The 12,762-nt window shown below is 44.8% G+C and overlaps 1 protein-coding gene across 1 annotated transcript; it reads right to left on the bottom strand.

Annotated features, from left to right (window-relative positions):
* Positions 1-5,976: 5,976 nt before the first annotated feature.
* On the bottom strand, positions 5,977-12,559 carry LOC124653000 (probable E3 ubiquitin-protein ligase ARI5). Its single transcript, XM_047192049.1, has 15 exons — positions 12,367-12,559; positions 11,137-11,258; positions 10,744-10,846; positions 10,568-10,658; positions 9,856-10,028; positions 9,623-9,724; positions 9,432-9,520; positions 8,819-8,926; positions 8,609-8,699; positions 8,349-8,438; positions 7,601-7,648; positions 7,317-7,388; positions 7,119-7,212; positions 6,909-7,047; positions 5,977-6,521 (listed from the first exon to the last, which is right to left on the bottom strand). The coding sequence occupies exons 1-15, from the start codon at positions 12,532-12,534 to the stop codon at positions 6,341-6,343; spliced, it is 1,671 nt and encodes a 556-aa protein (XP_047048005.1). The 5' UTR covers positions 12,535-12,559; the 3' UTR covers positions 5,977-6,340.
* Between the last annotated feature and the right edge of the window lie 203 nt (positions 12,560-12,762).

The raw sequence follows: 12,762 nt of genomic DNA, 5'->3' as shown, positions 1-12,762 counted from the left end.
GGTCATTGTTTTGTAACGTGACGCTTACGTGGCATCATATGTCCCTACGATCCAGCTGAGTGGGCCGTATCTACGTTGGGCCTCCGTGCCATTCTTCATAGTTCATACCAATTCGGTCCGGCAGATATTCTTCATGCGTAAATTAAATTGTTTTGAGTTCTAAAAACTTTTTTGAATTATTTTGAAAAAAGAGGTATTACTAAAAATTATTAACGTAAAACGTTTTTGCTCGGAGGGGACTGATCTGCGGCAGCGATCGGTCACCCCGAGCCACGCGCATACTTTGCTTCTAACCTCTACCGGCTAGCCGGTTTCGAAGGTGCGTAAAGTAGATAAATTAGACGGACAACAAATTTACACATAATGTGTAAACCAAAACCAACACTACCAAAATAGAAAGATCTTATAATTGATCTTTTTGTCAACTAAACTAATATCAACTAGTACATATAATGATTGAGTCCTCGCTATTTTTTGTGTGAAAAGTTCACAAGTCTATTAAAAATCATTAAGAGTAGTAAAAAGTTTCTAAAATTAAATAAAAAATTATAGATGGGCCATTGGACCACGTAGCAAAAACTACAAACACTAGAGCGAGCCGAAGGCGCGTCACATTTTCGCTCCTCCCTTACTGGAGTAAAGCAAAGTTTGTCGTAGTAAAGCTTTTTGTGAGAGCGGGGAAGTTGCCTTGCTAAAGCCTCAAAGGACCAGCGAACTAGAGCAGGAACCATCGTCAAATATGAGAACCATAAATCAAAAGGGGCATACTTGCAACCACATCAACTGACACGAACACCGATCCTATCCAGGGACGGGAAGACAAATACACACGCCCTCCGTCGGCACTATGCACACCACCGGAACGGGTGCATGGCGGGGAGGAGCTTATTCTAACTTCATGACATAGCCACCGCCTCACCATCATGAAGAAAACATTGCAAATATCTATAAAAAAACATAAAACTTCCACCAACGAGAGGTTATGGTCTGCCACACCTCCAAGGCAGCAAAGCCACCGGAGGCGGGGCAGATCAACGGCATTGCCTGCGAAAGGAAGGAATTCTAGATTGTTTTTTTTTCTGGAGTCGATGCACCACCAAAGTGGAGTTTCCATGTCCGCCCAAGTTTCCCAACATTTCCGCTTTGCCAACACTTTCCCTTGTGTTTATCAATATATCCATGTTTTAAAAGTCCAAAAAAAAGTAGGGACATGTTCACTATGTTGCACGAATTGCGTCATTAAGTACCTCACGTGAGAAATGTCATAAACAAGCACTCAAGAAAGAAAAGTACAATTCACGTAACTATAAAAGTTCGTACTCAACCATCAGGATCAAGATTTTAGTGACGAGTCTATAAAGCTAGATTGTCTCCTTAAATCGTGCATCCACTGAGCTTATCATACTAATTCCATGAATATATCTCTCGGAAGAAGATGTTGGTAATATTGCCTCCGTTACTTGATAGGACATATCATCTAATCCCATTGTTGAGTAGAAATATGTTTTACATATTTACATGCATCAACAAGTCACGGAAAGATAACACACAAAACGTGCCCACATAGCTGTAGTGGCACGTGATGCTCCAAGCATAGAGGCGATCAAGTGGTCGTAAAAAACCCATCTAGGGTTTCGCCCCCTTTACCGGAGACGTTGATGGTCCACTCCATGTTCGGTGGCCTTGGGTCCTTCGAGGCGTGTCGGATCACGACCCCTCGCCGGTGGGAGGGTTCCTATTTTTAATTAGGTTATTTTTAGTGTCTTCTTTGAGATGATTATATGGCTACACATTAAAGTTGGAATAAGGTCCTCCTCTCCCTATCCTCGTTTGGGTGGTGCGTCTAGTACCGAAGAAGGGCACGTGCAGTTGTGTGTCTCGAAGATCTCTTAGGATCTAGTCGGTTTTCGTGTTCATTGGTGAGGTTTTAGGTTTGGCTCTTTCAATCTATGGGTCTCATCTTTGGCAATAGTTATCGCTCTGGTGCGCTAGTCCTTCTGGCTTACCACTATGGCTAACATTTGTTTACTACAACAAGCTCTACTATAATGAGCTTTGTATGGCTTCACTGATGTACGAGCGACGGCTCGTGCCAGTGTTCGTAGTCGGCCCTAAGTGGTCTAAGAACCTATTGTATTTTTTATTACTCTTTGTTTCTTTTGCTACTATGGATATTTACCGATAGATGGGTGGACTTTTTCGCAAAATTGATCACGAAAAGAAAGTGAAGCATGCAGTTGGCTTGATTTGTTAAATTGGCAAAGTATGTTCCATTACTTGCCATAGAAAGGACTGGCACTGTCAACTATGAAGCTGAAATGAAAGAATGCCTTTTATCTATCAACTGAAACATGATGTCTTTGGCAGCTAAATCGGCAAGGCTTAGGCAAGCAAAAGAAGAGGGTGAGAGCAGATGGAGGCTGATTTCCAGAAGAGCCTCCATTCAATCCGTTTGTTTACATGATATAAACGATTTTGATTCATTTATGTTCCTGTTATTTCCACTTCCCAGATCGACTAGCGGACTAGGGTGCTGATTCACATCTCAGATTGCGTTTGAAACTACACCGCTTTCCCTTGTCCTAAACGACGACGTGGCCTGCTGCGACCCTCCGCCCGGCCGCCCGGCCGCGCCGTCGCCTCAGCTGCTGCCACCAGTGCATCTTCTTGACCTGCACTGTGCTTAGGCTGCGCGTGCGCACCATCCCAGCTCGCGCCGGCGACCTTCGGCCTCCCCACTTGTGCCTCACCAACGCGTCGAACAGCGAGTGCGCGTGCCCACCGCCACCGCGCTGCTTCGCCGTCGCCACCGTCTTACTATTGCTCTTCTTCTTCTTGCCAAGGTCCTGTCTTGCAGTGGGGTGCTGGAACATCGCCCCGAGGTAGCTCCACGGCGACTTGCTTTTCTTGCCGCGGCGATCGTGCCTGGACTGGACAGTGGGCTGCCGGGGCTCCCGACGTGGTGGTGGTGGTGGTGGTGGTGGTGGAACACGAGGGCGAGCTTGGTCTTGAACCTTCGCAGCCGCCCTTCCCGTCTCTCCTGCCGCTCCCGGCGGCGGCGACTCCTCGACGCGCTCGACCACTCTGGCCGCGCATCGCCTCGCCGCGGTGACACTGACACCGACGAGGACGAGCAGGAAGAAACCGAAGCGCCCGGCGTCGACGGCGCCGCGGGGATCGTCGAGGGGGACGGGACAGAGGCACTTGATGAGCTGCTTCTCCCGCTGTTGTACGTGCTGCCAGAGTCGATCCGGTCCCACCGCCGCGGACGGCGGCTGGACGACCGGCCCATGCTGACGCCGCTGCCGCTGCCGCTGCGAACGGTGCCGGCCTTCTTCTGTCGCCGCAGCAGGCTGAGTTCCTCTATTTCTTCAGCCCGGCGTACGCAGCGATCAAGGAGCTCCCGGTTCGGCCTAACGCGGCTGCGTATCGTGACAGCCCCCGGCCGGTCACTGCACGATGACGACCACCTAGTCGTGGCCGCGCCGCGCCCGGCGGCTCGCTCAGAGCCACGGCGTGAGAACCCAGAGTCCAGCCTCCCCACGCGACGACTCGTCGACGAGCCACCCGCTCCCGCTTCCCGCGCCGTGGTGCGGCCAAGCAATCGCGTCGTCGACGGCGCACGCGCACGGGACACGGAGCGGCGCGTGCTGCTGCGCTCCGGCGAAGACGATGATCGATCACCGCGTCCGGATCCCCCGCGCAGCCTGCTGTACCTGCCACTACGGCCAACACGCGAAGCACTGCCGCTCGCGTCGCCGCACAACTGCTCGACGGCCCTGGACGAACGGTGGGAGCCGAGGCGGGCAAGGCGCTGCTCTGGAGTACTCGGATGGAGCCGCGACATTACGGTTCTTGACGAGCGGTTGGAGGAGACGATCGTCCCTCCCACGGCGGCGACGATCGTCGTAGTCGTGGCGGCCGTCTGGACTTCTCGCCGAGCTTTGGCAGGGCCACTCGCTGGCGTGGAGGCTGAGGGCTGGGTGACGCGAGTGGCTTCAGGCGTTGCCTCGCTACTTCGCCAGCTGGCGGGCGCCATGGTTGGATCGAGAGCCTTCTCTCCAGAGCGGGAGACATTAGGGGGTCTGACACCAGCTGCAAATGTACGGAACAATGTTCAGCATTTTCCCAAGAATTATCATATACAGTATATATAGGTGGTGAATTTTGCAACTGAATCAAACGAATTTCCTTTGCTTGTTTTACGAGAGCTTCTTGCGTAGCATTGTCTAGCATCCTCATTAGAAGAGATCTCGATGCCTCGTCCAACTGCGACAATGTTGGGCAGGATTAGAGAGTTGCAACTGAAGACGTTAATGCACTGTAATCAACTGATTATCATCATCTAAATACTTAGATAGGATACAAATTCTGCAAGGTTTCTCAGGAGTTCCCTTGAACTAGTCTTGTGTTCTGTGCATGAACAAAAGAAGTTGAAGAGATCTCAAAGATGCAATCTAAACTTCCTTACATTTTCATTTGCCTGCTGGCCCGTGTGAAGCAACCCGTAGAGCCCCTTGAGCGCCTGCAGATCTGACAAGACCTGCTCCATCCCCGTCACATCTGGCGCCCTCGCTTCAACGCCACATGAAAGAATCATCATGAATACCCGCCGTCAGTGCCAAGAACTCGCCTACTGTTGCTTCATGGATGAAATTGAAATGGATCGCAACTTTCTTTCTGTTTCCTTCCAAAACGGAGACGGGCACCACTGGGAAGAGAGGAAGAGAGAGAGGCACGCACGCAGAAGCGAAACGAACCAGGGTCACGCGAGCACGAAGTAGATTGCGGACACAGATCAGGTGAGATGCACCTTTTGCATGTCATCGTGTGACATGCGGCTTAAATCCAAATTTAAACATTGCGAAAAAATTTAAAAAAAATCATGCATGTTCACAGCATATATTAAGATAACCCCTAAAAATTTCAGATCAAAATTCGAAACATACATCGAGAAACAAAAAAGAGAAACTCAGATGTGAATAGTGTACAGAGAAACTTAGATTTGAATTCGGGAACTATTCATGACAGATTTCTCTTTTTTGTTTCTCGATGTATGTTTCGAATTTTGATCTGAAATTTTTAGGGGTTATCTTAATATGTGTTGTGAACATGCATGATTTTTTTCAAATTTTTTCGCAATGTTTAAATTTGGATTTAGGCTGTATGTCACCTGATCTCTATCCGTAGATTGCTCCATCTTCCTCGACAGCACGCATCATCAAGCGGAAAATGGCACTTCTGCCTGCGGTTACGACTTACGAGAACAGTTTGAGCAAGCGCTACCAAAATTCCACCGACATGGGGAACGAGGGGCGCTAGGAGCCATGAGAGCCCGTTGGAGAATTGCGTGCCTTTCTGGGCCGGAAACTAATAGGGATGCCTGATCCCGAGGCCCAAGTAGAAAGAAGCACATTACTAACTAGCATATTGTCTCTTTGTAAGAAAAAAAATACTAACAGGGTTGTCTCTTTGCTACATTGCTGTGTCCGGAGGTCACAACATTTTTCGCTATAGGTCACAATTTTTTACAGATTCAATATAAATATTTGCAAAACGATTTTGCATTTTTTAAATGCTACGTGTTTTAACAGATTTAATAAAAAAAATATTGCAAAATGATAATCCCTCCCTAAATATAAGCCATATACTGTTTTGAGAAAAATTTCAGAATATAAGGTTTACTACGTTGTCCTACTTGTATGGAAAATATTTTTAGTGATTAATTATGTTTCCTTAGCTTATGCAAAGTGCTCTATTCGCTCATGTTAATTGTCTAGGGTTAATCCCAGCCAAACATGGTGTAATTTTTCCTAAATGTGTGTTTCTGTGCCAAAAATTATATGGCTTATATTTAGAACCCGAGGGAGTATTGCATTTTGAAAAATGATACTTGCACAGGAAAAAGTTACTTTCCATTGACCATATTTTCACACCGAGGGGATCCACTCACGCACAGTGAACGCGACAACAGTCAAACCGGCTGACATCAACCAGATGAACCTTCTACTATTTTTGCGACTATAAATAGTACTGTAATAGTATTGTTGCATTAGACACGTAAAAGAAAATATTCGATTACTGTAGACCACCACAGCTAATGCCAAGACTCCCCCCAGCTGTTTGTCCTTTGCTACCTGTACACCGGCGCACCTCTGAAAGCTCCGCTTCATGGCGTACTCCCTGGACCTAACAAGCATCAGGACTCACTATACAAATTCTGGTGAGGAGCCTCTGCAATTCCCCTATCAATCTCTAACTTCCTATTTGCTAACCCCAACCATCGCAGACTTCTGCGAAAATGGGTTGACTAAGTGCGCAAGAGCAGCGCATCTGAATGCTAGCGGGATGTTCTTGCCACCTTATTCCTACCAGACTTGCTTTTGGCGGCTGGTTTCTTGCAGCTAGCACCAGTGTTATTCCTCGATCTTTTCTTCGAAGTCGACTGGTCCGCACCATGCACATCCTCCAACCCTTCTTCCAGTGCTCGAACAAGGTTCTCGAAGAAGGTGCGGGTTACTCTGTAACAAAAAAAAAAAGCTTAGCCACTGTAATTTAAAGTTACCTGAGCTGTCACAAGATGTTGGTACATGGCATCATGCATGCACTTCAGTGAAATGAAAAGTGACAAAGAGGCGTATGGAACATCAACATTGACCTAAACACCAATTCAAAATGCTTTGCAGCCTGCATAACTCTACATCACATGATAGGATCTTTGCACTGATCAGTCCAAAATCATCACCACAAATCAAGAAGGAAAAAATGCCCAAAAACCAGCTAATAAGGAATTTGACAGGATCAAATAGAGTGCAAGAAAGGCTAAATTAGCAAAGTTAGTAATTTTGTCCAAACATATACTGCATGTAATTGCAAATGTATAGTGATCAAAGACATCTTGGAAATACCTTGTTAGATCAACAAGTTTAACGCGAAATTCGATGAAGTCTTTTAATGTAGGAGAAAGGTTGTTTGCATTAGGTAAAACTGCATGAATATCCTTCTCGGCACATTTATGAAGGCGCTCCAAACCAGACTCAGCTTCGCCTATAATATCAGATTTTATGGCTGTGTCAAGCACACGATAAATCTTAAATTGCAAGCTAAAATAATTCTACCTTGGAGGTACACAAAAAATTCATTCTTGACTTTATCTTCGAGATAATACCCATAAGCATATGTCCATTGTAGCACTCGTCTGCAATCTACAATCTGTCGCAGTGAAGGATGAGAGGGTAGGTGCATCAGAAATATGAAGTACTTGTCAAAATTACAAAGCCAGTTCACGACCATTATAAGATGACATATAATTTAACCTGTGACCACGCTTCAGGTATGAACTTTAGTTGGGACTCTGGTATTCCAAGGATATCACTTAACTCCGCAAGCTATAGTGAGAATAAAAAGTCAGCCACAACTTGATAAAGAGTGCAAACGGAAATAAAACAAGACTTGAACTGCAGGAGCCCAAGAGTGGCAATCGTTCACCCTTGTCAGTCAAATTTGCCATTTAATTGAACACAGCAACAACAGGCTTGTGCTCTGACATAATTTTAAGAGGAAGGGAAGCATGGCACAATGTAAGGTTTTAAATACTCACATTTTTAATATCGAACTTCTGCAGATCTGCTTGTGCCTTCTGCCTCGACTGTCAACAGGCAAGACCCGAAAAGTAAGAATCCAAGGCGTCATACACAAAAACTCATGCTCATACTTCACAGTTCAAACAATTCGTGCTTTGTAGTAAACACACATATAGAATAAACTGTGATCACTAACAGGACTGCATAATCACAAGAGTTTAGATGAAATGAAAAAATCAATTTGGTAAGGACATGAGAGACGGATCTAATACTTTCAAGCAGAGAAATAAAATTATATCCTGAGATTCTTATCTTAACATTATTACTGTAACGACTTGTTTAGGCCAGTTTTCAGAGAAACAAAACCTCTCCACAACAGCCAACTTTATGGAGTTAGGCACATCACACATGTTTGAATAATAATATTAAGGAAATGTCAAATGTGCAACCCTAAACTCGATCCGACCAGTTAGTGTAACATGCCAAGTCGTCAACCCTCTAATAATATAGGAAGTATTAAAATGGAATGTGTGCTCCAGTGCTGAGTGCTGACTAGCACTCAGTTAATAATGAGGATCCAATGTAGCGTGGAGACAGTCCAAAATCGAGGAGGTGAAGTGAATGGTTCGTACAGTCAGACCTTGGCTAGAGTTCAGGGTTGAAAATGTGGACTTGTCTATAATAATACAGGGCAATGTACAATGATGAATATCGTAAGAAAAAGGGATTTCGGATAATGAGATGACAGGATCCTGAAGAACATACCTTTTGGTTGGACACCCAGCGCTCATAATAATGCGTGTATCTCATAATTGAGTTTTTAGCCTGTTCTCTCTTTGCTTCAGCTTCATCAAACTAAAAGTAAAGAAAATGAGATGAAATAAAAAGGTAGACCAACAACAAAATGCAGAGTCAAGGAACTACAAAATTGAGTAGCATGCAATAACAAGCTGCCCTTTGGATAAAACCGCAGAATGTGATTCTTTCTCAACACACAGAAGGATAATGTCCAAGAGAAAACATACTAAGCCTTGCTCCTTTGCTGATTCATAGCGATTGCAAGCATTGTTGCCACCTGTGGTACTTCCGTGTTCTGACCATGGACCTAGACACAACCTGTGATCATGCAAGTACACCAGACCAAAGAAATCACATGAGTTCAAAGCAAAGTATCCACTTCTCAGCAGCAAAACAGAGAGTATGCAAACAAATAAGCTTAGGAGACAGGAGCATACCAGCAAAACTGATAACTGCAAGGAGGACGGCACGTCATATGCATGCACCCATGATTCTTCTCTATTGGTTTTTTGCATTTAGGACAGGGCTTTGAATTAGCTATTATCCTGGAAAATGAATCACTTCAGAGATAGTTTTGATGTTTCCTTATGTATGCAGAAATACGAAGTATTACACACCAGGAATAATCAAAGATGGAATGGGTCAATTACAATGAAGACTTAAGTGCAAGGTATAGTCTTCAAATTTCCACTGCTGTGTCACAGGTTCTGAATACTAACAAACTGCATGTTTTAATTGTCATCTTGCATTAAGCGAGTCACCAGATGTTCTAACCAGTAACAAGGTTGGATGACCTTTAACTGCCCACATAGCACTTTCACTGTTGTGCCAAGCAAGGGTGAAAGTACCACGTGAGTGAACCTCTAAATCCTGGACTAGCAGGACCAAAGTGACTTCACTTCATGTAACCACTAAGACTAAAATGTTTGTTTTCAAGTACTAGGACCTAGGAGACAACAAACTTTTGTAGGTTCAAGAATCAAGACGTCCAATAAAACAGCACTAACTGAAATATCTTATGGAAACAAGAAACTATGTGCTATAACGAACCAATTCACATTCTCAGATTCTGCACTGTTCTTTAATATCCATTTTGAGACAGTCTCACAGCTAACTGGTCGATGAGTTTCCTCTGTACACTGCATATAATAGGAAAGGTGGCATTGTAAAACAAAATTCTGGAGTAATAATATAGATACAACCAGATACTGTAAAAGCTTAAACCAAAATAAAATACCAACATTCCAGCAGAAGCTGAATCTGCACATGCACGAGACATCATAGTTCCCGTCACCAAGAAACTCCACTGCACAGGTACAATCAGGGGCTGGACACCATTTTATCTGATAATTAACATAATATCATAAATAAAATAATCCATAGCATGCAAATGATATAAAATAAACTCTTGCACTCTTAAAATTAACCAGTTGCCCACAAACAAGACAAGTGCTGGGCTGGTTCAGGGAATTACCTTCTTGCTATCTTCAATGTACGAGCGTAATAATATTTGTTTGTACTTTACTTTATCCTCATCTTTAGCCAATCTATTAATGGTCTCTTCAAGAACCATGGCACTACAAGATGGCTCAGGGCACCGCAGAGCCAGACATCCTGGGCCATCATTTACTGAAGCACTAATGTACCCTGCAATAATTACCTATTTTAGCACTAGAAAGTCCATAGTTCACTACAAAAAAGGAGGACGCAGAATATAAAAAGTGGGCGAGAGAGCATTTGCATTTATGTCGACAAGCATAACATATGAAGCTAAAAAATGTTGAATTGAACTGACTGTCCTTAGTTAGCCTCTTTGGAGAGATTTTTTTATATATTTTTTGGGTAAATACTGGAAGGTAGAACTTCAATCCTTAGACTCCTGTTACCTATGTTAGGTAGGCTATGCCACAATGTGACAAGCCGTGCTTCAAACTACATCGAAGCAAATAGCATATTACACACATGCAAAATGCTTAGCAGGCTGCCTAAATGAGTGTGCCATGCACAAACACGTGTCTGCTTACATGTACCAACATCACAAGATGAGACATCGGTATGGACATTTGCGGTCTTATTTAACATCAGTAACATGCCCAAAATCCGCCTTTTAAACCTTATGCATTTATCTATGGTTTATATTACTAATATTAATCAAGTTGGATATGCTGAGAGAGAGAGAGAGAGACCTTCCCAACATTCATGACAGTAGTAGTGAACACAACTAGCAGAGCTCAGTGCACTTGTGGAATATCCTTCAAAACATATTCCACAAGTTAGCTGCAACCAAAGGAACCATCAGAACCAAAACATGCAGCTAAGTCACACATTTAACCAGATATGACAGAGCTGATAGAAAAGGTACCGTCTGGCTGTCAGGAAGAAGAACCCCATTTGCAGGCAAGCCAACAGATTTACGGACACGTTCTTCATCTGCGAACCACTCGTCACTCAACTTGCTAATATTCCTGAACAAAATCAAGATAGAGAATCTACCCTTTTAGTTCACAAGTTTTTCAACTTTGCAACAATTAAAAACAGGATCTTATATGCATTTAGCACAATTTACATAGAAAATTGTTAAGACATTATGTCCACTAAATCTAGTAAAACTCAGAAATTTGCTCAAGATGAAATTTTCATGTTCATTACAACAAAATTAGAACACGCTCAGAAATAAGATGTACTGGAACATGTAACTTCCTTACAGTACATTTAACCTTGCAAGTTACATAATTTTTTTGGAAGTGGAACTGACCATTTGTATTGTCGAAGGAGGATGCATGCTGATTCTCTTGGAATTGAAAATACTGAAGATACCCGTTTTATGCCATCTTCTTGCCGTTCATGTATATCTTTTTCAGTTAAGATGACGTATCTCTGTTTGTAGAGAACAAGAAGACATGCTCTTTGAGTGACTCTCAGAAGTAAGATGAAGAAAAAGAGAACAGAAAAGCAAATGAACATTTGAGGAAAGAACCATACACAGGCATCCTATGATCTAACGAATAGTTCTATCAACAATTAGTCAATAACACTGCTTGCAGAACCTCGAAAGCTATCCACCGTTTAGTAATATTGAGTGAAGAAGAAGCTACGACTATAAAAAAGACATCTTATTTCCCAAGCTTCATGGTGAGTGTCTGCTTGTAACGAGTCGCTATGCTTAGCAATTGGCATCCTAAAATAGCTTGGGAACGGACAACAATGACCACGTATAGCACAGGTTACACACATCAGGTTCCGACAAAATGTGGCCTGAATTAAACAACGGGTGTTCATTATCTACTTTCGGCGGGATTTTGACGCTCGTAGAAAGTAGCGACACCGCTAACAAGTAACAATGAGTCACCATGCTTAGCAGCCAGCATTCCAAAAATGGTGAAGCCTAAAGACTTACGCTTGGACCACTAGGTGCCGACAATGCCTAACACCTAGTATAGATTGCAAACATCAAGGTGCAACACAATGCTGTCTGAAATACCTACTAGTTGTAAAATATCGGTTTATTCCTAACAATATAAGCCGCTTCTCGGCGAAAATACCGCGACAACGCGCTGCAACCTACCGCATTGGAGGAACCCCGTCATCACGCCTGATCTCGCAGCATCTACCGACCGCAAGAATACAAGATACAGAGCGTGCGCTCGGATCCCCGCCTATTTGCCCCCTGCGCCAGAACCGACCAGCATAAATTTTTAAAAAAAAAACAAAGACCCATTCACTCAACAGAACTCTTCCTCAGCAAGAAGGCTCGCCCCCACAATTTCGCACAAACACTCCAGGTCCAGGACGCCGACGCCGCCGCCGCCGCCAACAAGACCCGCCCCCACAGTTCATCCGCAAGAACGAACCCCAAGAAGACCAGTCCCCCTCGATTGGGCAACCGGCAATCCAGAACGCGGCCGCCGCCCCGCCCCGCCGCGAGATTCCGCGCATTCGCTAGCAAGAAGACAGTAGCAGGGAGGAGCGGGGAGATGGCGCTTACCTTCTCGCGCATGTCGGCGATCTCATGGGCGACCTCGTAGTCGTCGCCGCCGCAGTCAGATTCCTCCTCGTCGGCGCTGCTCTCCGTGTCGCTGCTGATGTAGTAGTAGTCCCCGACGGCGACGATCTCCGAGTCGCTGGCGCCCCGCAGCTCGTCGTCGGAGTCCATCGCGGCGCGGCGGAGATCGGCGGCGATCGGGGGTGGGGGATTGAGGTTTTTTTTTTTTTTTTTGACCTCTGGGATTGAGGTTTTGGGGTGGTGTGGAAAGAAAGGCAGGGGAGAGGTCTTCCTTGTTGGAGTCAAGCCGACGGCAGAAAGCGCTTTGGTTCGTGTGCGTGCGTGCGTGTGTGGTACGTGGCGGTGGGCCCGAGGATGGGAAAAAAGCGAGATGAATCT

Source organism: Lolium rigidum, chromosome 5 (assembly GCF_022539505.1).
Source record: "Lolium rigidum isolate FL_2022 chromosome 5, APGP_CSIRO_Lrig_0.1, whole genome shotgun sequence".
NCBI lineage: Eukaryota > Viridiplantae > Streptophyta > Magnoliopsida > Poales > Poaceae > Lolium > Lolium rigidum.
The sequence above is the reverse complement of the archived record's forward strand: the minus strand, read 5'-3'. Positions and strand labels throughout refer to the sequence as shown.

Coding starts and splice junctions, on each gene's coding strand:
- LOC124653000 (XM_047192049.1), bottom strand. CDS start 12,534: ATGGACTCCGACGACGAGCTGCGGGGCGCCAGCGACTCGGAGATCGTC. Junction 10,847..11,136: donor CTCCTTCGACAATACAAATG/GTCAGTTCCACT, acceptor GATTTTGTTCAG/GAATATTAGCAAGTTGAGTG. Junction 10,029..10,567: donor CTGTCATGAATGTTGGGAAG/GTCTCTCTCTCT, acceptor TAATTATTGCAG/GGTACATTAGTGCTTCAGTA.